General features: G+C 43.9%; 1 protein-coding gene across 3 annotated transcripts in view; it reads left to right on the forward strand.

Moving 5' to 3' along the window:
* Smoc1 (SPARC related modular calcium binding 1) overlaps positions 1 to 23,199 on the forward strand; it is a 154,494-nt gene that overhangs the window by 83,043 nt on the left and 48,252 nt on the right. For all 3 annotated transcript variants that reach the window (XM_047542369.1, XM_047542371.1, XM_047542372.1), the window contains exons 4-5: positions 17,620 to 17,719; positions 19,769 to 19,816. In XM_047542369.1, coding sequence (XP_047398325.1) covers positions 17,620 to 17,719; positions 19,769 to 19,816 — 148 coding nt within the window. The remainder of the gene's footprint in view (positions 1 to 17,619; positions 17,720 to 19,768; positions 19,817 to 23,199) is intronic.

Below are 23,199 nucleotides of genomic sequence, written 5' to 3' on the forward strand. Positions count from 1 at the left end.
ACCGCCTTCGATTCTTAAAAGTCTCAAAACCCTAGTTCACATCCATATCCCTGACATTAAATCAGATTCTGGGAGTGTGACCCAGACCTCATATTTTTTTGAGCTCCCTGGGTGATGCCAGTGTTTGGATAAAGTTTGAAGCTACTTTTTATTTTTAATTTTGAGACAGGGTCTCACTGAGTTGCTTAGGGCCTCATTAAGTTGCCGAAGCTGGCTTTGAACTTGCCATTCTCCTGTCTCAGCCTCCCGAGCCGCTGGGATTACAGGCGTGCACCATGGCACCTGGCTCCACTCTCATTTCTTTCTTTCTTTCTGTTTTCTTTCTTATAATAATAGCTTTTATTTATTTATTTTTATGTGGTGCTTAGGATCAGACCCAGCGCCTCACACGTGCAAGGCAAGCGCTCCACTGCTGAGCTACAGCCCCAGCCGTGACTCTTGTTTTTTGATGGCATTGTTGGATGGGGAGTTATAGCTCTTTGGTGACCTGTTAAATCAGGAGCTCCAGGCTCTGTCTTTTACTGTCATCTTCTCTGTTTTCTCTTCTGGGCATCGGGAACATAATTCCTGACATCTGGCCTTCCAAGTCCTCTGCCAAGTGATTGTCTGGTGCCCAAGCTGATTAACTGAAATCCCAGCTGTAGTGGAAGGGTGCTGGCTTGCCACCACTAGGAAGTGTTGCCTGCAGTTTGTCAAGTGTGTAGTCTCCAAATGACAGTGATGGGACTCTTTCCTGATCCTAGCAGGGGGTAGGCACTGAATTTTACAACTACACCCTTTTCGAGGTAGCTAGTGATACCCTTATGTATAAAGGAAACTGAGTTTCAGAGAGAGTGAATGGCGATTTGAGGTCACAGCATGGGAAAGGATTTGTAGTCAGCCTGCCTAGTTTCAGGGCCTGTGCTCTAACTGTTTTGTGCTACAGGAGTGGCCTTGATGCATATGTCTTTCATTTTCATCACCATTGTTATCCCAGAAGTTCCCTCTCTTGTTGCCCAATCAATCAAATACACATTAAAAAATCTTTTGATTATGGAAAAAAATTTTAAAACACAAAAAGTAGGCATAATAGTATAATGAACTCCATGTACTCGTCACCAGCTTCAACAATGATTGACACATGGCTAATTGTGTTTCATCCTGACATCATTTTATCTCCCATCCTTAACTGAATTGCTTCAAAGGAAATCCCCAGACATCATATCTTTTCATCGCAACTGGGTTTTGAATTCCACTGTGTTCTGGGCTGTGTACTGATTGCTATGGGGGATTAAAAATTTTTTTAAAAAGTCCTGCTTCTGCCTTCAAGGGGTTTACATGCAGGAAAGATATCAAGACAAATGATAAAATACCTATGAATAGCGGGTAATACAGATTTTTAAAAGTCCATTAACAAATCAGTTATTTGGAGTTCAGAATGCAATTTTGTTGTTGAGAACATATATACAAATTTAAATTTTGTGACCATAAACATCTTATACAAAACTAAAAACAAGTGACACGTATTAGCCTTAATCAAAAAGAGCTAATCTTACGTAATAACTCTTAAAATTTGGGAAGAATAAGAGCCTAGTAGAAAAGTGCATAGGAATATCAACAAGCAGACCACCCAATATTAATAAATAACCAATAAGTGAATCTGAATGGTGTCATCTTCCCTAGCCACTAAAAAAATAAAAATAAAAGCAATGGGTCGTTTTGCTTATCAAATCAGAAAAAAAAAAATTGGAAAAGGTGGTACTATTTGGGGAAAAGGCTACTCCTGTGTTGCAGTTGAGGAAGCAAATTGGCATTGACTTTTTAATGGGATGATTTTGCAATGGGAGTCAAACATCCTTAATCGGGTCCACATTTTGGACCTGCAGTCCCACTTCTAGGAATTTATTCTAAGGAAATAATTAAAAATATGTGAAAATATTTTGCCACAAGGCTTTCCATCTAAGTTTTGTTTATAGTAGTGAAAATTTGGAAATGACCTAAATATCCAGTAATAGAGAATGGTTTAAAAATCGTTTAAACAAATTATGGCATAGCCACACCATACGGCCACTGAAATGATGTGTTATAGAGGCTTATTTTGTATAAGTGTGTTTTGTGTACCTTAGGGACTTAATTGGCCAAATAATTAAAAAGAGAAATATTTTCATGTATTTTTTCTCAGTAGAAAAGCTACCGCAATCTGTAACAAGAAGTTCTGACAACATAGAAGTGCATAAGGTAGAAAGATAGAACGTGACTTTTTTTTCTGAAGTAACAACAATTGAGTCTACAGCCCTCTAGATTTTTCCTTGTGTCTACTTATTATTTAGGATAAAAATCGAACCATATCATATATTTTCATAACATTTTAAAACAAATTGCATTGTGGACTTATTTCTAGTTAAATTTCTTACAGTTCTACCTCATTTTTTTTTTTGATCATTCTTTTTTTTAATTATTTATTTATTTTTTTTATTATTGTACACAAATGGGATACATGTTGTTTCTCTATTTGTACATGGCGTAAAGGCATACCATTTGTGTAATCATAAATTTACATAGGGTAATGTTTGATTCATTCTGTTATTTTTTCCCTTCCCCCCACCCCTCCCACCCCTCTTTTCCCTCTGTATAGTCCTTCCTTCCTCCATTCTTGCCTCCCTCCCTAAACCTAACTCTAACTCTAACACTAACTCTTCCCACCCCCCATTATGTGTCCTCATCCACTTATTAGAGTTCTACCTCATTAAAAAAGTGATCACATTGATTCTATGAGTCTTAAAAATTTGCAAATTAAATTTCCAGAAGGCAGATATTGAGTCAAAAGGCCCAACTTTCCTAAGGCATTGAATGCATATTACCAAATTGTTTTCTACAGATGTTGAGCAACTATGTGGTTGACCAATGGTTGTTATCAGTCACATTCCCAAGCCATTTTAATTTTTTGTTCAATTGATTATAGTTCTATTAGCACTATTATAGAATATGAAACACCATTTATTGCTATTTCTAGGTGAAAATAAAGTGTTATGTTTCCTGTCTTTGAGCCCCATGATCCAGGAGCAATCTTTCTTGATGCAGTTCTGTCAGAAAATTAACAACTTTCCCTATTTTTATTCCTTCTAACCACTGTTCTTTCTGTTAATGCATAAACATATGCATTATTCTCTGAGGTCATTTTCTTGTATATAGAAGTCCTAGGAGCTGTAATTCCTTCTTGATTATGCTTTGTTCTGAAGTTAGAGGCTCAAAGAAAAAGTTGTGTGGCTTTTTGACAAAGGCAGTAGGTTCCCTTGTCATTTCTTTTTTACTCTTCTATATCCTAAAACCCAGGGAGATACAACACTTATTTTCCAAGTGCCTGGAGTCAGTCTATGAAGCAGGACTTGTTCCTTTTTAGCTTTCCCCCACCCTGACATCCCCCATAGTACAGAATTGCTCTTCCCGAGGTCACCCCTGGAGACCTGAGTTGTGTGACCATCTTGCCCTGGAAATACCATGGTTTATCATCTGGTCCTCTCTTCCAATATCTCAGCAAGTACTGGAGGTATCAATGCCTGGCATGAACTATGATCTTTGTTGGCCTGGGCTGATTAAATGTTAGCTGACTAGGGTGCTGAGCATCCTTGGGGAGCGGAAAGATTTGTTCAATCTTTGATGAGTCTAGACCTCTGAGCTCTGAGTTCAGAGGCAGTGGTCATTTTTATGTTCATGTGGAAAGATCTTGCCTGGAGCAACAGTGTGGATCTCTCCTCAGATAGTGTAGAGGACTTTCTGGTAAAGTACTGAGACCCAGCATGCATATGTATGCTCTTCTCTGGGCATAGATGGCTCCTTCGGGTGTCCCAAACAGAACCAGTTCTTAGGTGTTTTTATTTTTTTGGGGGTACTGGAGATTGAACTCAGGGCACTCAGCCACTGAGCCTCATCCCCAGCCCTATTTTGTATTTTATTTAGAGACAGAGTCTCACTGAGTTGCTTAGCGCCTAACCGTTGCTGCGGCTGGCTTTGAACTCTCAATCCTCCTGCCTCAGCCTCCTGAGCCGCTGAGATTATAGGTGTGCGCCACCGCACCCAGCTAGCTGTTAGATTTTATGGATGGTGTTCTAATTTAGACCTCAGCTCTCTGGGGCATGTAAAATGCCAACATATTTCTCTCTCTCTCTCTCTCTCCCTCTCTCTCTCTCTCTCTCTCTCTCTCTCTCTCTCTCTCTCTTTCTCTGTCTTTCAGCAGTCATACTGTTAAAAATTCAAGCCCATTCTTTAGGTATAGATGGCATAAATAGTAAGTGGACCCTTGTAGGGCAAGTTGTGCCTTTTCTTTTTCCGTCTTTAAATGGTCCTCAGTAAACACAGTTATTATAATTTGAACATCTACTGTGTTCAAGGCATTTTGCTACTTGTTTTATGTGTTTTTCCTTCGAGTTGCTTTTGTTCCGAAATAACCCATGGTGTGGATAATGTATACAGATATGCCCTCTGGTCAGCACACTTGCTGCTCAGCAAATGTTGGGTTTTTATTTTTTCCTTCTTTAGGTCTTAATTTGTTCATCTGTAATATGGGAGAGTTGGCAATCCAAAGATTGGCAAACTGTGGTCTGTTGAGCTTACCACCTATTTCTGTTCTTGGCTCCAAGGAGGTATAATTGCACTACATAAAATTTGCCCTTTTAAGGTGTACAATTGAGTAGGTTTTAGTATAGTAACAGACTTGTGCAGCCGTCACCACTGACTAATGTCAGGCCTTGTTTACCACTGCAGAAGAAGTACTTACCCCATTGGCTGTCCTCCACTCTTGACAGTCACTAATCTACTTTCTGTTTCTATGATTTGTGTATTCTGGACATTCCACATAAATGGAATCATAATATATGGTCTTTCATGGCCAATTCTTTGACTCAACATGATGTTTTCAAGGTTCATCCATGTTGTACCATGAATCAGCACTTCATTCCTTTTTCTTGTCTCACAACATTCTACTATGACTGTGTCCGATTTTGTCTATCCATTCTTCAGTGGATGGACATTTGGGTTGTTTCCATGTTTTGGCTATCATAATAAGGCTGTTGTGAACAATCATATATGTTTTTGTTTTGTTATGTACATATATTTTCAATTCTCTTTTGAAATAAATTGAGAGGTCACATGGTAGCTACATATTTACATTTTTAAGGAATTGACAGACTTTTCCAAGGTGACTACACCATTTTATAATCCTACTAATGATGTATGAAGGTTCCAATTTCCTTACCTTTTTGCCAACAGTTGTTATTATCTGTCTTCTCTATGATAGTCATTCTGGTGGGTGTGAATTGGCATTTTTGTGGTTTTGATTGGACTAATCCAATCTTGAGCATCTTTTCATGTACTTTTTAGCCATTTATCTATCTTGGAGAAATGTCTATTTGGATCCTTTGCCCATTTCTTAATTCAGTTATTTATCTTTTTATTACTGAGTTATGAGAGTTGTAATACATTCTATACATGACTCATCAGATATACAACTTACAAATATTTTCTATTTTCTCAGTTGTTTTTTTCACTTTTTGGTAATATCCTTTGAGGCACAGAAGTTTTAATTTTGAAGTCTAGTTGACCTATTTTCTTTTCTTCTATTGCTTATGCTTCTCTTGACATACCTTAGAAACCATTCCTCAACTCAGGGTAACAAAGATTTACTCCTGGGTTTTCTTCTGAGAGTTTATGACACTAGATCCCACATTTAGGTTTTTAATCCATTTTGAATTAATTTGTGTGCATCGTGTGAGGTAGAGGTTCAATTTTACCTCATTGCCTGTGTGTAAACAGTTATCTCAGTACAACTTATTGAGAAGGCTCTTTTACTTTGGATTGTCTTGGTGCCCTTGTTGAAATTGGATGACCATACATATGAGGGATTATTTCTGGGATTCTCAGTTCCATTCCATTGATCTCCATGTCTAGCCTTACGCTGGTGTCACCCTGTCTTATTATAACTTTGCAGTGAGTTTTGAAATCTTCTCCGTCCTGTTCAAATAAACAGTGATCTCACTATGTTGTTCTGCACCTGCGTGTAGGGTTGCTGCCAGCTCCTCTTCCCAGGGCAGTGCATCTGGGAGTGGAATATCCAGGTACCTGTGGCCTGTGTTGTGGTCTCATAGTCTCAGTGTCCTTGGTTTGATATTTGCAAGGGAAGGGAGAGAGGAATACAAATTGGTGGTAGGAAACTCTAGCATCACCAGAGATGAGTCCTGTAGGTCCTCAAGAACTGTCAATCTTTGACAGGCTTATTTTTGAATCTTCAAATGGGGAAGGGATTTCTTTTCTGAATAGGAACCGTGGGTTACAGTGAACCATGCCACTGTAAAGATGTGCTGCAGCCCATCCCCACAGAACGCTGGGCTCATGCTCTTTCCTCTCCCTGCACTGATGGCTCCTCCGTGCTCACTAAGGTTCTCAGCACTTCGCCGTCTGGGAAGATGTGGAAGCTGTGCCTCAGGGAGCAACAGCAGCAGAAGCCAGCTTCCCAGGGTGAGAGCTCTAGGTGGCATGTAATTTGTGGCAAGTAAGCAATCCATTACTGCAGGTATAAAAGTAAAATTTTAATTTTGTAAATGAAGGCCGGAACAGAGGCTGATCCATTCATGTGCAGGAGGGACTCGTCCACATGGCAGGAGCCACCACTCTTACTTATTCAATGGGAGAGCTGGTACCATTGGAAGCGGGGATGTGCAGCAAGGTGAGGTGAATGGAGTTGTGCTGTGTGCTCTTCTGTGAGGGCTTGCTGGCCCCAGCTTCTGCTGTGTCCTGCTCTTCTGTGACTGAATTCCAGCTGAGTGATCACTGAACATCCTCTCGAAGATTGACTGATGTCATCCATTTTGGCCCAAGCACACAGGGTTTGGGTGCTCCTAACTGGGCATCTGGTCTCCTGGTAGTCCTTGGGATTCTGTCCTTTTCACTTGTCTATTGTGGAAATGAAAGGAGAGAGCTCTGGGCAGTATTTGCGGCTGCTCTTCTGCAAGGAACTGTACTTGGGACGGAGGGAAAGACGGAAGCGCCTCTCTGGCCTTCCTGCCGTCCATGGGAAAGAGGCCCCATGGTGAGGCCTCAGTCTCTCTATGGTTCTGTTCTTTTTCAGATATTAACAGTCAGCAGCACCACCACTTTCTCATTTACGTAGCATTTATGATATTCTGGGCTGTTTCACACATGTCTGACATATATTTATTCACCTTTCACTGCAGCCTATGAGGTAGGCACTGTTACAGTTCTGGTTCATAGATGAGGAAACAGAAGCAGAGAGGAGCTGAGTAGCTTGCTCAGGGTTACACAGCCTGCGACCTGGTTAGAGTCCGGGTTCAAACCCAAGCAGCCTCGATCCTGAGTTCTTGGTCCCAAACGCTGCTCCATGTAGCCTCTCTCAAGGACACTGCCATCTTTTGAAGTGATGTTGCCAAACTAAGGCATATCCAGGAGAGTGACTCAGGTGAGTTACAGGAGAAATATTCAGGGGAGCCAGAGATGTTTGTGATGGAGATGAGAGGAACCAAAGGATGAGTGGAAGTGAGATGACCAAAGGGATACATGAAGGACAATAGCCTGTACAGGCCTCTGAGCTAGCCCAGGGTCACCGAGTAAAAATATAAAGACAAGAGATTCTGACTCAAAATAGGGAAGGAGTTTTTACAAGTAGATCAGCCTACAGATGGAACATCTGTAGGATTTAACTTTCCATCCTGGGAAGTGGGCAGGCAGAGGCAAATCCTGCAGAGATACAGCATTGTCATGAGGACTGGAGAATTGATGTCCTCTGAAAAAGAAACACTTCTTTGGATTTTGTGAGACAGAAGGTAACGTTCAATCAGGTAGCTAGACACAGAGGTCCATGGGCAACACTTACTCAGGAAACATCCAGGCAGAGCCAATAACACAGATGCCTTGAGGGCTATTTCCATTCCGCTGTAAGTACACAGAACATGCTAGGAGCTGACCCTAGAGGTAGGTCAATAAACTCTTTTGCAAAATGGAAGGGATCAGAGTTTTCATGTTTTTTCCCCCCCAAGTCAAAATAGAAAAAGATCATAGAAACACAGACATGGGGTAGGAAGAAAGAGAAGTTGTCAGATGACATGGGTTCTGAGAAAGGGCTCCTAATACATGTCACCTTTGTCCCACTACCAGCCAGATTTTTCACAGTTCTGATCCAAACAGAACTCCTGTTTGTGAGCCTTTCTTATTGGGTATTTTGTAAGCATAAAAACATATTTGATATTTTTCTCCCAAAATGGAAAGAAAAGGAAATCAATAAGAGTTATCATTATTTACTATTCACAAATCTGGATCATTCTAGGCATCAGAGGGGCAGGTCTCAGAAAATAAATTTTTGTGGGTCCCTATTTTTTCAAAAGATCTTTATGTGTGTGTTGGGTGAACAGCATTCAAATTTTTTTGGAAAATGCAAAAAAAAAAAGTTGATCATAGACTAAGAAGAGTGGTCTTACCACTGACAGATGCTAGTTTATGCATTTTCACCTTCCTCTTTCAAAACAAAAGTCCAATTTCCAGAAGGATTGTAGAACTATGGACTTTTTGAGTTAAAGGGCCTCAGAAGTGTCTGCTTTATCTTCTTCTCCCTACCTTCTCCAACCCAGGGCTCTCGTACCACAGAGTCACACATGTTCTGCTTGATTGCCACCAGACAGGAAGCTTATTCCCACAATGACAAAATCCATAATATATTCTGGGACCGTTTTGTTGGGATGTCCTTCTTTACATTTATTACATTGATTTGAGAACTTGCAGAGCTATCTTCCTACGATTCCTAACAGATGACTCCAGTTCTAGTCATGGGACAAAATCCATCGAAATCTCACATTTCACAGAGAGATTTGAAGATGGACACCATCTTGTCCTTGTGAAATCCTCTCTTTTAGCCAATAAATATTTCTTTTCCTGGCAGAAATCCTTTAATCCGTCAGCAATTCCCATATCATAGGAGTTTCTCTCTCTTTTCTGCTGGTCTCTCTCTTCTGGATCTGATTTTTCAAAGTCCTTTTTTATAAAGTATCCTTCCTCAGACAGGACACGAGATTTCAGATGTGCTTAGGAAAAGCTTAGGGATGTCTTTGGGGATGAATGGGGTTGTCTCTTGACCTAACTAATGTCACATTGGCCTCCATACCACACCATCAACTCACAGTGATGTGGTCAACAAAGACTTCCATGTTTAAGAGGGTTTGAAATTGAAGGATCACCTCCTTCTCTGCATTTCCTCTTAAATTCTGGATGATGAAATATGTACTTTAAAAGGAAAATTCCTCATATCTGACACTGTGTTAGATGCTTTACCTATCTTGCTTCACTTTGTCTCTTCTTAATAACCTTCAAACTGGTACCATTGGCCCTATTTTATCCATAGGCTCAGAGAGGTTAGCTGTGACTAGATTTAAAACGGTGGGCAGATTACAAAGAAAAAAATAGTTGCATACCCCTACTGTCAAAAGACGTGTAAAGAAAAATCACCCCCCACGCCTCCTGCTTTTATTTAAACCTTTTCCCACTAGGAAGTGTTCGTGCATGTGGCGGTTGTCATTTCGGTACAAGTTGGGTAGTTGCTAGAGAATGATGAATCAAACCTGTGGTTCATGTTTTCTGTTTTATGAAAGTGGCACAAAGAAATAGATGGGGGGTCATGGTGGTGGATCAAGCCACAGGGTGGGAGGGTTCTGGGTGTTGGAGGGAATCCAAGTTGTCCTTGAAGGTATGAGACAATTGGAGACAGACTGTTTACTAGAGGTATTTCTTGAGAAAACCTTACAAAAGGAGAGGAGGAGAGGTTGTTGCTGGAGGGCAAGTTTTCTAAGTGTGGAGTACAAGATGAGAACCTGACATCTAGGCTGCAAGAGAAAGGGAAGAAATAAAGCAAGGCCCATGGTTTGTTTTCCTGTCCCAGCCGCAAAGCATGTTGCTGAGCACACCAGCACCATGAACTGCTCCTCACGCAGAGGTTAAGGTAGAGTCCTCTAGTTTCAGATGTTTAGGAATTGCTGCAAATGGGACCTTCCTCTTAGAGCTAAATCATCTACTGAGTTCAGGCTAGGAAGAATTCTGCAGTGAAGAAATATTTTGACTTGGGTTAACCCAATATTTCCAAAGTTACTTGGCCAGAGAACATCTTCACCCCCTGTAATTCCTATTCCCACTCACAGGACACCAACTGTACCTGTCAGTCTATCAACTGGGCAGGAGAGACGGCAGTGGACGTCCCATCTCTGGCGGGAACCGAAGAAAGTGGGCATGTGTGGGAGACCGTTTTCACTGGGGGTTTCTTAGGGAAGTGGATGGTTGGTAGGAAGGAAAGCAAAAAAGAAAAATAGCAAAGAAGCGGCTCTGGAAGGTGAGTTCTGACCCCTGTCAGAGAAGCCCCTAGGAACGACCAGGGCAAAGCTGGCCAGCAGTGGGTGCCCGGAGGTTCCCAGGCTGTTCTACAAAGCACTCCAGGAAAGGCTTCTCGCTGGAGCAAACGACTGTCTTCCAGCTGCCTCCTCTAGGAGAGTACTTACCCTCAGCTCCCTTACCCCAGGAATTCTATTTGCCAGAGAATTACAAGGCACAAAGAGAGTTCCCTCAGACACCAGCACACGTCACCACTTTTCTCCTCCCTCCTAGATCTGAGAAATTTCCATCTCTTAGGATTAGGGACCAGGGACCATGCTACTTCTCTTTCTCTGGGCCTCAGTTTCCTCACTTGTAAAAAGTTTGGGTTACGCTGGGGATCTCGAAGGCTGTTTCTAACTCTGTCAGTTCTGAAGTGTTATGAGCAGTGATTCTTATTTCCTGGAATCTTATTAACTAACTAGGACACATGGAGAATAGCTCTCTCCAGGACTCTCCTATAAGGACTTGCACACGGGTTGCTTTGAGTCCTAAATGAGATAATGCAGAGATCACGGATGGGGATTGGAAAGCCATTGTTAAAGTAAAAGGTGGAATTTTCCATTTTGGGCATGGCACCTATGGGTGCTGTACACACAATCCACCTGCCCTTTGATTTTCTCCATGCTTTCCTATCCTTGGCCCCTGTGAATTGGTGTTTTCTGGGCCCCTCTCCACTCATCGCTCATTCATCTGCCTTGGTTGGCAGTGCTGGCCTTCCACATTCTCCTGGGTGGCCAGGAATCGGGCTAATGTTGAAGATTAGCAGGCTTAAAGTGATTTCAAATTTGTCTTAATTTGGATGGAGGTTGAACTGCAATATGCCACTGAACTGTTTATGTAAAGGGCTTCTTGCCAATAACATGAAAGTATGCGAGTCAGATGAAACTTACATATCTCACAACGCACTGTTTTAACATACTCATTGGAACACCAGTTATATCCAACAGGATAATTGAAATATAAGCAGAGAGCAGCCTCCCCTTTCGTTGAGGTGTGCACACTTTTTATCTCTAAAGGAAGATCTCTCGGTTGACACCTCCTAGAAGGCTCCGTGTGGTAGAGAGCTAGTTGCCTCTGTGCTGTACCTTTGGGGTGGGAGCAGCCTGAGTTTTGACAACTGCACAGCAAGATATTAGAAACAGCCAGTTGCCTTTTCATTTCCCCAGGCCCAGGCTTCTCCTTTAGATTAAGGCTGAGAGTTGATCAATTTGAGGCTCGCAGGGAAACAAAGGCGATTACTTATTAATTTAAAAGAATAAGTTTGCAAGAGAGGAACATAAACCAGGCAAAATTCACATTTGTCTGTCAGTATAAACCATCAATTCTATAGAATTTATACCCTGATTGCTTTTCTGCAGGAGGCCTTGCTTTTCTTCTCTGAGAGTAATAGAACTGTTTCTGTATGTTCCTGCTCCCAGACTTTTAAAAACTTTTTGTTGATTTCAGATTGCTCTTTCCCCTCAGGCTGGTCAGAATAGGATGTTCTTTTGTCCCCATGAGATAATCTGGTGCTGACCCATTTGAAGGTACAGATCGTTTCTTTAAAAATAACATAATGATAATAAAAACAAATGGTTAAAGTGAACTGGGCACTTACCCTTTGGGTTAAGTACTGTATTTACATTATTTAATTTATTTGTCCCAACAATAAAGATAGGTATTATTATTTCTGGTTTTTAACTTGACTTGGTTTCTCCTTTGGTTGACTTTTCCTTAAGGGTAGTTCCTCCTTTTCTGACCTACATTGTGGTTTTTCATTTCCTCCTCATGGAATATTATGCTGAGAATGTTCTGTAGAGCAGGCTTTCTATTTGTAAATTCTTTTAACTTTTGTTTATCATGGAAGGATTTTAATTTGTCTTCAAATCTGAAGGTTAGTTTTGCTGGGAATAAGATTCTTGGTTGGCAACCATGTTCTTTCAGAGCTTGAAATATATCGTTCCAGGCCCTTCTAGCTTTTAGGGTTGAGGTTGGGAAATCTGCTGATATCTGTATTGGTTTACCCCTATATATAATCTGATGCCTTTCTCTAACAGTCTTTAAAATTCTATCTTTGAATGTTAGGCATTTTCATTATAATGTGCCTTGGTGTGGATCTTTTGTAATTTTGTGCATTTGATGTTCTGTAAGCCTCTTGTATTTGATTTTCCATTTCATTCTTCAGGTTTGGGAAATTTTCTGATATTACTTCATTGAATAGTTTGTTCATTCATTTGGTTTGTATCTCTGTGCCTTCTTCAATCCCAATAATTCTTAAATATGATCTTTTCATGATATCCCATAGTTCTTGGAGTTTCCATTTATGATTTCTTACCATATTCTCTGTTTGGTCAACTTTTCAAGATTAAATATTTTGTCTTCATTGTCTGAGGTTCTGTCTTCCAAGTGATCTAGTCTGTTGGTGATGCTTTCCATTGAGTTTTTTATTTGGTTTATTGTTTCCTTCATGTCAAGGATTTCTGTTTGTTTTTTTTTTTTAGAATCCTTATCTCTTTGTTGAAATGATCTTTTGCTTCCTGCAGTTGCTCTTTCAACTGTTTATTGAAGTGATCGTTCATTGCCTACGTTTGCTTATCTCATCCTTTGCTTCGCAAATCATTTAATTATGTATATTCTGAACTCCTTTTCTGACATTTCTTCTATCATACTGTCATTGGATTCTATTAATATAGAATCTTGGTTTGTTTGGAACACTTTTGTCCCTTGTTTTTTCATGTTGTTCACATGTCTTCCCCTCTATCAGTGCAGATCTGGGGTAGTGACCCTTCAGGTTTCTAAAACCTCTTCTTTAAGGGGGAGATCAATATTAGCAGCACCCAGTACAGACAATATGCAGCCCTAAACCAAATAGCCCCTATGAAGACGTTAACAATAGTGTCATAATAAACAGAGAGGATGAGTTCAATTATTATCTTCAGTATAACAAATGGATTTGCAATGAGGTCTATAATTTCTAATGGTGGACAAAGAGGATGGGTATAGGATGTAACTGTTAATGGGATAAGAAAAGAGTATATAGAAGTACTAGATTGTAGGATGAGTGAAATTGTAATCAAAAGATGTTGGTTGTTAGCATGAGAAAAGGGAGAAAGAGACTCTGAAGAAACAGGTAAACAAAAGGAAAGTAGAGCGAGAAAAATAAAGCAATAAAAACTTAAAATTTTTCCAAAGAGGAGAAAAAAAATCCACACTGTAACAGTCATATACTATTCAAACCTCCCAGTCTTCAGTAGCCTGATGCATGAGAAATGAACTTCCAGTCTCCAGCAGGCATCTTAGGATGGGATTTGCCCCACCTGAAGATGGCAGCTTCTGCTTCCAGGATAATCCAAGATGACCACACTGGCTTCCAAACATGTTGGCAAATGGGAGCTGCAGTGCGGGGCATGGCTCAAGTCTGTGTGGGGTGCAGTCAGTTGGGCCTGGGGTCCTGCAGGTCCTGGCTGTTGTCCCCAAATGGTGGCAGCCATGTGTAACCAAACCTGTGAGTACTGTGACAGTGGACTTCCAGGCAACAGCAGGTAGCCAGTGATCCACTGGCGGTCTGCAGGTGGTCTGCAGGCTACTGGTGGATGATCAGGATCAGCAGGTGAACCTTGGGTGGTGGGTGATGGGTAGGTGAAAGGCAGACGATGGACAGGCAAGATGCAGGCAAACGGGCAAATGGCGGATGATAGGCGGCAGTCAGTGAGTGATGTGTGCTCAATGTATGCTGGCAGTCAATATACTGGCAGACGGTGGGTGATCAAGGTGGACAAATGGCATAAACAGCAGGGAATCCAAGAGCAGCAAAGACCACCTCACAGAGAAACTGATTTTCCTCTGCTCATTTCCTCCATAACCCGAGTCTCGGAGCAACAAGGAGCGCAGCCCACCTCTGGTCTGCCATCTTGGATCTCCCCTAGGTATTATTATTATCATCATCTTCCCCTTTAAAATAAATGCAGACAATTTGAGGCTTTAGTCTGATGAAGCAGCTTTCCACAGCTGTAGTCTGTCTTCATGCCACTTCTTTTTCTGCAAGAAGACATCTTGAAAACTCCCCAAGACAACTTAAAAAATGACCTCTCAATTTAGAATCATGGGCTGATTCCCTTAGGGCACCTTCAGCAAAGGGCTTTTGCTTGGCCTCTTCTGTGGTTTCCACAGTCTGACATCCTTCTGGGGTCTCTCTGCCTTCTTTTACTCCCATCTGCTGCCTCCCCTACAATACACCTGAGGCAGGTGTGCTGGCTACTATGTACCCCAGGCCCAAAAAGAATGTGGCAACGATTCCTCATTCAATTTCAGTTTCATAGAATTGGGAAGGCGTTCCCAGTCTGAGGGTGTTGTAGTCCAGTTTCTTAAAGTGTGAATGATTTGAAATGCCAAGAACCCTGGGGGTAAAGGGGCTGTTTTGGGGCCTGTGGGCCTGGCTGGGGACTGGGAACTGGGAGGCAGTGCCCAAGTGCCCGCAGGGATACAGTAGGCACACTCACCGTGAATATGGCCCTTGGGACCCACTGAACCCAGAGGTCAGATTATATCCCCTGGATATAAGACTTTGGGTTTGGCACTTGACTCATGCATTTAGTTCTGTCCCCAGTAACCTTAGCTGGGACTTTGTGCATGCCTTGGAGGAGGGGGCTCTCAAATCAGTTAGCTCTCTGCAGCCTCCTTGACCACAGTGCCTGGTTCCATCAGTGAAGCACCAGCCCAGAGGCACAACCTTCGGGCTGACTTGGGTTGCACAGTCCTCAGGCAGAGAGACCCCACCTTGACCATGGGAGCCAAGGGGCCTCTGGGTGAGTCAATATGGCTGCCCAGTCCCTGGACACATTCCCCCAGAGGTAGTTATTGGCCAAGGAGGAGAAAGCAGCCAACAGGCCTCATTAAAATGTTGCTTCTGGTGAAGAATCATTTCTAGGAAATATCCCCTGCAGGGCTGATGGAATCTGAGGGGATCAGCTCCAAGTTTCCTGCTGCATTTCCCACCCAAGCCTGTGGAGATTACTAGGGGAGCTCTGGCCTGTGAAAAGATAGCTTGCCAGGTGTTTCTGATACAGCCAAGAGCAACTATTGCTGTAGCCATTCCATTTCTGTCCTTTACCACATGACAGGCACTGGTCTGCGTCCCCTGAGCCTTCAGGTTGGACATTGTCATCCGCATTGTGAGAATGGGGCTCAGAGGACTAAGTGAGATGCCCAGTTCCTAACGGACTGGATTGGTATCCAAACCCTGGTTGGTCTGGATTTCTTTTCTTTCCACCTTTAGCCCCCCTGAGAAAGTAATGCTGTCCCAACCCAAGATATGGACGGTGGTGATTAACCATGACTGTGGGTAATGACCAGGCCATGAAATGAAGGGCAGCAGGATGTGCTTCTAGGGCCAAGGCACTGGGCGCAGCCTCCTTGCAGAGATGCTAGAGGCAAGTGCCTCATTTTGACAGTAGTTGTGCTGGTAGGAACAAGGGGCCCTCCATTTTGTCTTGCCCTGATTTCTATGAGTAGACCTGTGGTGAAACAGCTTGTCTTGGAGGAGATTGCAGTGTGTGGTACCCACACGAGAGCAGAAACCCGTCTGCAGCTTTTCCGCCTTAGTGATGACTTCTGGGTCTTGCCCAGTCTGTCAGCTTGCTCTTTTCACTGTCTCCTTCTCTGCCGCCCAGCTTAATTTGTATGCCATTACCGTCTAGCTGTGATTTCAATATGTCCTTGATCCCAAGAGGCACATTTTTTCACACTTTAATCTATTTGCAATTGGCACACATCTTGTCATTGAGATCTACAGTTAATGTGCTACGGCTCTTTAAATTGATGTTGCATTTTTAGAATTGATGGAGACCAAGACTTGAGGAAATAGGAGAATTCGTGCCTTTATTCAGCCCATCAATCACCTACAGTAAATGTCAGGTGTTATGCTAGATGCTAGGAAGGGGGAAATAACTAGTTTGCAGTCCTTGAAGTCATGATCTAGCGTGGGAAGAGGACTAGTCAAATCCACAGTGAGAGCTTGCTGTGACAAGGGCTCTGAATTTGGGGAAGAATCAGAGGGAGGAGGGGACACAGGGAAGACTGGCTTGCTTTGAGGGGGAGTTGTGTCTTGAAGGGGGATGGGCCACTGAGGGACTAGGAGAGGACTGGGCTGGGCTGGGGAATGGTGTTCCTGACAAATTGAGTTGTTAGAGCAAACAAAGGTTCAGAATCTGGAGACGCCAGGGTGTGTTTGGAAGCATCAGAGGGTTCATTGTGGTAGAGTGGAGAGTGTGTGGGACACCATGGTGTAAACGCCGCTGCTGGGATAGATAGGGTCAGGTCATGGGAGACGTTGAGCGGCATGCAAATTTGTTTAATCTGTCCTGTATTCAGAGTTCAGTCACTGAGGGTTTTGTGTTTTGCAGCACTGGGCATGGAACCCAGGGCCCATGCGTGCTAGGCCTACACCTCCAGTCCTCACTGAGGGGTTTCAAGAAAGGGAATCTGATCCGACGTGTATTTAGGAACTTCACAGAGAAAACAGATGGGAAGAGGACAGTGGGGTGGAGTGGGAGGAGGTGGCTGAGGTGACAGCTAAGGGAGGAGAAAGAAGAATTTCCTAAAGGATACAAATAGCTCATTTTCATCTCCTATCCCAGACAAGGGGACCTGATCCTGGAGATTTGGGGACGGTCACCCAGTGGTGCATTTGGGCATCTAGAAATAGAACCTATAGGCACAAAGGGCTTTCTTCTTGCTTTGACCCTGTGATGCGCATGTGTGCCCTGGCTCAGGGGAGCCCATGATCAGTAGGCAGGCTGATCCATGCATGAAAGCTTAGAGAAACCTGAACAAGAAAAGGAGCTTACCGTTTGTCTCTACTTGTTAAAAAAGTGACCTATCAATCCACAGTGGTGACGTTCCAACTCATACTTGCTTAATTAGTTTACTGATTAGAATTTTTAATAATGGAATGGGAGCATATGCCAATACTTGGGAAAAGAATCTACAGGGATCAGTTAGTCCCAACATGGGAAAATCACAGTGGACATACCACAGAAGGATATCAGCTGTCAGATAAATGGCCATGGTGGTGTGTGGATGCTGTTGGCCGAGCAACCCACCTGTGTTGCACTTGAAGACAGATGTGGGGCGAGAGGTGGCAGGAGCTGTTCTGCCTGAGGGCAGTGCATGGGAAGGGGTGGGGTGCCTCTTGATGTTGTGATTGGGACTCAAGGTTCTCCTCCCTCCCCTTCCTCTGAACAGGTGCAGTGCCATACCTACACAGGATACTGTTGGTGTGTCACCCCGGACGGGAAGCCCATCAGCGGCTCTTCTGTGCAGAATAAAACTCCTGTATGTTCAGGTACCGTAGGGAGGGGCGGGAAGAATGAAGAGTTGGAGAAAGACCCCTTGATTGGTCTCCCTCATCTTGTTGGGGACCTTTAAAAGGTTGGTGATGGCTATAAGCCCGGTTCCAGGGCAGGAAAGATCCCACTCCAACAGCCTCCTCAGTAATCCATTGGGTAATGAGGGCCAGTGTGTTATATGTTTATTTATTTTGAGTTTAGATTTCTGGTGCGGTGCTCTTTTCCTAAGCATTGGTGGAAACCCATAGAGCTGGGGTGGCATGTATGTGTTTAGCTTTTGTGCTGACTGGTTGCTAGTGGTCCTTGAAGTGGTCCATTGGGATGCGTTTTGAGACTACATGAGTTCCAACATCAAAAGCTGCAGCGATCAGTTAGTGATGTCTGTCACAGATGCAGGAGAGGAGAGTGGTGGCCTCTGTGCCATAGATTTACCGCACTTGAGCAAAGTAATGTACCATAATGGAAAACTTTCATAACAGTGGCCCTTAAATCTGACTGATCATCAACAGTGCCTGGGAAATTAAGAAAGAAGCCAGATATCAAGGCTTCTGGTATATTCTGATCCAGTAGGACTGGAGTGAGACCTGAAGTCCTTATTTTTATGAAGCTTCTCAGGTGATTCTGCTGAGTAGGTAAGTTAGGAAACTGTTGCTTGATTGTGATCTTTTGGGTTAGTCCATAAGAAAGATTAAGTCCTTTCTACTGTAACTTTAGAAGCATAGAGAAATTCTGCTATTAGGTCAAATTCTTGGGATTTTGGATTCTGGATATATGTAAACCTCACACCTTCTACCTCCTCTTAGTGATGAGAACTCATGAGCTCCTCCCTTAAATTCCCTGTGTAGCCGACCTCTCATTCAAAAGTGCCTCTCTCACCATTTCCCCAAATCTGTGTGCTTGGGTTTTATTTATTCACTTATTTTAAATTTTAAATGCCAACAAAGTATAAAACATTTGCTAAAGCCTATTTGAAATTCCAAAGGCTAGCAGTCTTAGTATCTTAAACTTTCTACAAAATTTATTAATTATTTTTTTCTACTAGCCCTTCTGTGTAAAGGGAAAAGTAAGTGGATAGGACAGTAAGAATGTATATTAGGAAACCAAAATTTGCAGGCCAAAAGGGAAGTTTACTTTATTTGTGGTTTACATGGAAACTGGAAACCGTAATTGGGGCTGGGGTGGGGAGGGGCAGGAATTAGCTCTCCTTGCACATGACCTGGAAAGTTTCATTTAAAGCAAACAAATGTACTAGAAACTAGCCATGTAGGATAATATAGTAGAATTCTCACAAAACTAGGATATGGAGAAGGAAGGGATATGATATAGATTAAGAAAATATGGATTCTCTTTCCTTTTGTTGGTGGTATCTCCGTAGGTATTGTCTCATGGATGCAATGTCATGCCCTGCATATGTGGGGGTGGGCTTCAGGGTCAGGTCTGGAGGATGGGTCCATGTGGCATTCCATTATATGCAGGGAAAATGCATATGCTACCCCCTCCTTGAGGAACAGGCTGTGTCTAGAAAATTGTTTCCATGCCTCAGACTATTTTGGTCCATTCAATACAATTGGACCGACAATTTTCTACTTAATGCAGATGGAAAATCACTGATTTCCTGCCTTAACCAGTAAGGGATGTCAATCATTGCATTTGCAGTAAGAGGGGGTTTCTTTTCAGTTGGCCCTGCTGACTGGATATGGCTCAGAACATGGAACTGGTGAGAAGTGAGGGGTAGGTTCTGGAATGTTCAACAGGGGAGTTACATGTAAATGGACTTTTTTAAGAACCTGGTCAAGACCACTGCCAGGGAACCTGGAAATCACAGTTTGTCTCAAAACAGTGCTGGGTTATCAGTGACATTGATGTTAAACAAACCCTGCTCAACATGTATGTATGTACTAACTTTGTATATAATATCTGCCAATGTGTATACAATATGTATACACACGGCCATATGCTCATAATGTCAGGCCTCACCAACCCTTTGAAAGAAACCAACCGCAGCACATTCTGAATGACTGTTTTTGTTTCTTCTCTCTCCCAAGGTTCAGTCACCGACAAGCCCTTGAGCCAGGGTAACTCGGGAAGGAAAGGTGAGTGGAGTTTGATGCTTTATCTAAATGTTTGCTTCTAAAGCTGGTCCAAGCAGAAGTTCTTAGGCAAGATAGAAGGAGCCTGGAGTGAAAGCTAAACGTGCCCCCCAGAAAGCCTTCTCCCTTCTCGTCCTGTTTCCTCCCGGTTCTGGTGGTAAGTAAGGCTCCAGTGGTGGTGACTGATCTCCTAGAATTTCCAAGGGGGACGAGCAAGGTGCAGAGCTGCAGGGATCTTGTTGTGTGCCCTAAGGTCCTGGACTCCCTAGGGAGGTCAGCTGGTCAGCCACTGATGTAGCCAGCATTCAACCAAAGTGGACAGTGAAGATAGGGTGCCCACGTCTGCCCTTGGCGTTCTCTGGAGTAACACCCCTTTCCCCTGCCATTCTCCTTACCCATGTGTTCTAGTGCATTCAGCTTCTCTTCACTAAGGCTGGGCTGGCTCCATGGGTGTGTGGCCTGTGCACTTGTTTTCTTGAAATTCTGAGTAGTTTTGTCTTGGATCTGAGCAGACAGTGAAGTATGCCCATGAGCAGAGGAGATACCTGTGATATGAGTATCAGCTGCCACCAGATATAGAAAGCCCAAAAGCACATAGGTTCTGTGATGTATGCTTCATGGCTTTCTTCTTCTTCTTCTTCTTCTTTTCTGGTACTAGGGATCGAACCCAGAGTAACTTTATCACTGAGTCACATCCCCCAGAGCTTTCTATTTTTCATTTTGAGACAGGTTCTCAGTAAGTTGCTGAGGGCCTCACTGAATTCCTGAGGCTGACTTTGAACTTGTGATCCTCCTATCTCAGCCTCCTGAGTCACTTGGATTATAGGTATGTGCCACAGGGCCTGACTGTGCTCCATGGCTTCCATAGAAAGCTGAAGGCTTTAATTTTTCTTTACCTAGAACAACACTAAAGAGCAAATGAAAAGCTACCATGATCTCTTAAAAGGAGAGACTGTGGAAGACAGGGTAAAGCTTTATATTTTAGTGACTTTAATGGTAATGTTTCCTGTTTGTTTTTTTTTTTGTTGTTGTTGTTATTATTTTTGTTTTAATTTTCACAAAGGGTCCTATGTATTCCTTTCTTGCTGGGTCCCAGAAGTTAGATAGCTGGTATTTGTCTGAATGCTGTTTAGTGGATCAGCCTGCATGAGGAGTAGGTACATGCTTACCACAATTTCCAGCGTGGGAGACAGCTTCAGGCCTTTATTTTACTGCTACTGGCTTCTAGGACAGCACCTGCGGAGAGCTGGTAGCAGCCTGGAAAGCAGGTATCCATTTCGTTTTGTGTGTAAGCACTGTAGAACTCCCATCTCTGCTGAATTTGAGGCTTCCACCTACACCTAGGCCTTGGGAATTACATGCTCACGGAGCCCATGTGGAGTTGGAACTGCTGAGTGAGTACGAAGCTCACAGGCTTGTCCTACACATGCAGTGCTAGGCCCTGGGCCCTGGGGATGGGAAGAAGAGGCAAAGACATCCAGTCTGAAGCAGAAGACAACAGTCCTGAGAACCTCCTGTCTGAAATGCAGATGCTTCAAGATGTGGAAGTGGAATACAGTGACCCAGTAGAATATGGTGACCTGCTGGGAAACACGCCCGTGGCCCAGATGAGCTGCTCCTCTTCCTGACAGGCAGAAATGAGACAGTGGGTGAAAAGAAGGGAGCAAGTGTCTTTCCAGATCCTTCTCAGACAAGGGGAGACAGCCATGAATGCCTGTGGTTCCTGCCCAGGTAGGGAAAGGTGGGGAGAAGGGCAGGAGTCTCTTTTCCAGGTCTGCAAAGATCTGAAATCACCAGCACGGTCAATGATCTGTGTCTGCAGGGGCTGGCAACAGGAGCTACCTTCAGTTTTGGTTTTTGCCACTGAAACCTTCAGGAGCATCACCTGTGTCTCTAGGCCCAAGGTCCTTGTAGTAGGGGAGAAAATTGGCAACCAGGCAAAACTGACCACCTGGGTTTTCCCTTCCAAAGGGACTTGAACATGTGATGCCGAATAAAGCCCAAATACCAAGAAAGGTCACCCAGACCTTTTATTCTTAAACCAGACAGAGAAGTGCTTTCCAGGTCGATGTGGCTTTGCGCCCTGTGGGTAACAATGAGACAGAACTGTGGTCATCCTGGAACTCACTGAGCCAGCTGGAAGAGGGCAGGTGGGTTGGGGAGGACATTTATAGCACCCTTCGTTCCATCTTGGCTGTAGGGCCAGGGCCAAAGGAGGCCAGAGGAGCTCGATTCCTCTAGGGTGGTGCAGGGAACAGGGCAGAACCTGCAGCCTCCTCTAGGGGAGAACAAGTGCTGTCGGCTCCCAGCTCTTTACTCCCCTGTTCTGGATGGGGTCCTTCCTCCTGGGTGGTTCTGCAGAGGTTTCTTCCATGGGGCCAAGGTCAGGATGAGGCCCTGGCAGGAGATGCTAGGGCTCCCTCTCCCCTGGAGACTTGAATTTTGCCCAGTGATCTCTTGTTCCATCTCTTTGGAGAATCCAGTTAGGCACTAAATCCTCTTTTCTTTGTCTTCCTTGGGCAGTGCTGCGAAGGGCAGATTTGGGCCACCTGTAGGAAGGACCACCTGAAGCCACACCTGTCCAGGAAGCCTGAGTTTGAATGGGGATAGGGTATGAGAGGGCATTCGTAATATCCTGTATCGACCTGCCAAGGTTCCTCTTTCAGAGGCCACTTACGAATGGAATGTGCTCTGCAGAGCAGCAGGTGGGAAGGCACAAAGGCCCCTTGTCTGAGCTCATGCCCACACGTGGCTTCCCCTAGAAGGCATCTCCCTAGAGCTGGAGCTCACAGCCTGAGGCTGCCACTTAAAAGATGCTGGCCTGGGGACCCTTGAGCCGGGTGAGGGGTATGGTCAGAAAGGAGGTGAGGCCCAAGGTCTGCAGGTGTGCGGGGTGAGGGGCCGCAGGGCGAGGACGGGACCGGGCTTCTCTCTCCCTCCCCTCTTGGCTTTTTGAATCTGCCCCACCGACAGGGCTGGGAGGGATCGGTTCTCTCTGCCTGGAAGGAATGAAAAGATGTATTGTGTGACCACGGAGAGTCTGGTTGCCAGCCAGGAATTAGTCCTGTGAAGGAGAGGAGGAGAAAGGCAAGGAGCCGGGGGAGGAGGCCCGGAGAGATAGCAGGAGGAGAGGAGGCGGGAAGCCGGGCGGTAGCAGGTCACAGTGTTTGGCCCCAGGCTGGGAGGCCGGGGTTGCTGCGGTCCACAGGTGTGGGGCCCCAGGGAAGAAGTGGGGGAAGGAGGGGGGCCCTGTTATCTTCCCCAGCCAGATGCACGTGCTCCAGGAGGGGAGGAGGGTCACAACTTCAGACTATTTACTTAATCCCTTGGAATGTCCTTTACCCGCTCTGTTCTTTGGGCCCCTGTGTTTAACGGACTCCTTTATG

Source organism: Sciurus carolinensis, chromosome 2 (genome assembly GCF_902686445.1).
Source record: "Sciurus carolinensis chromosome 2, mSciCar1.2, whole genome shotgun sequence".
NCBI lineage: Eukaryota > Metazoa > Chordata > Mammalia > Rodentia > Sciuridae > Sciurus > Sciurus carolinensis.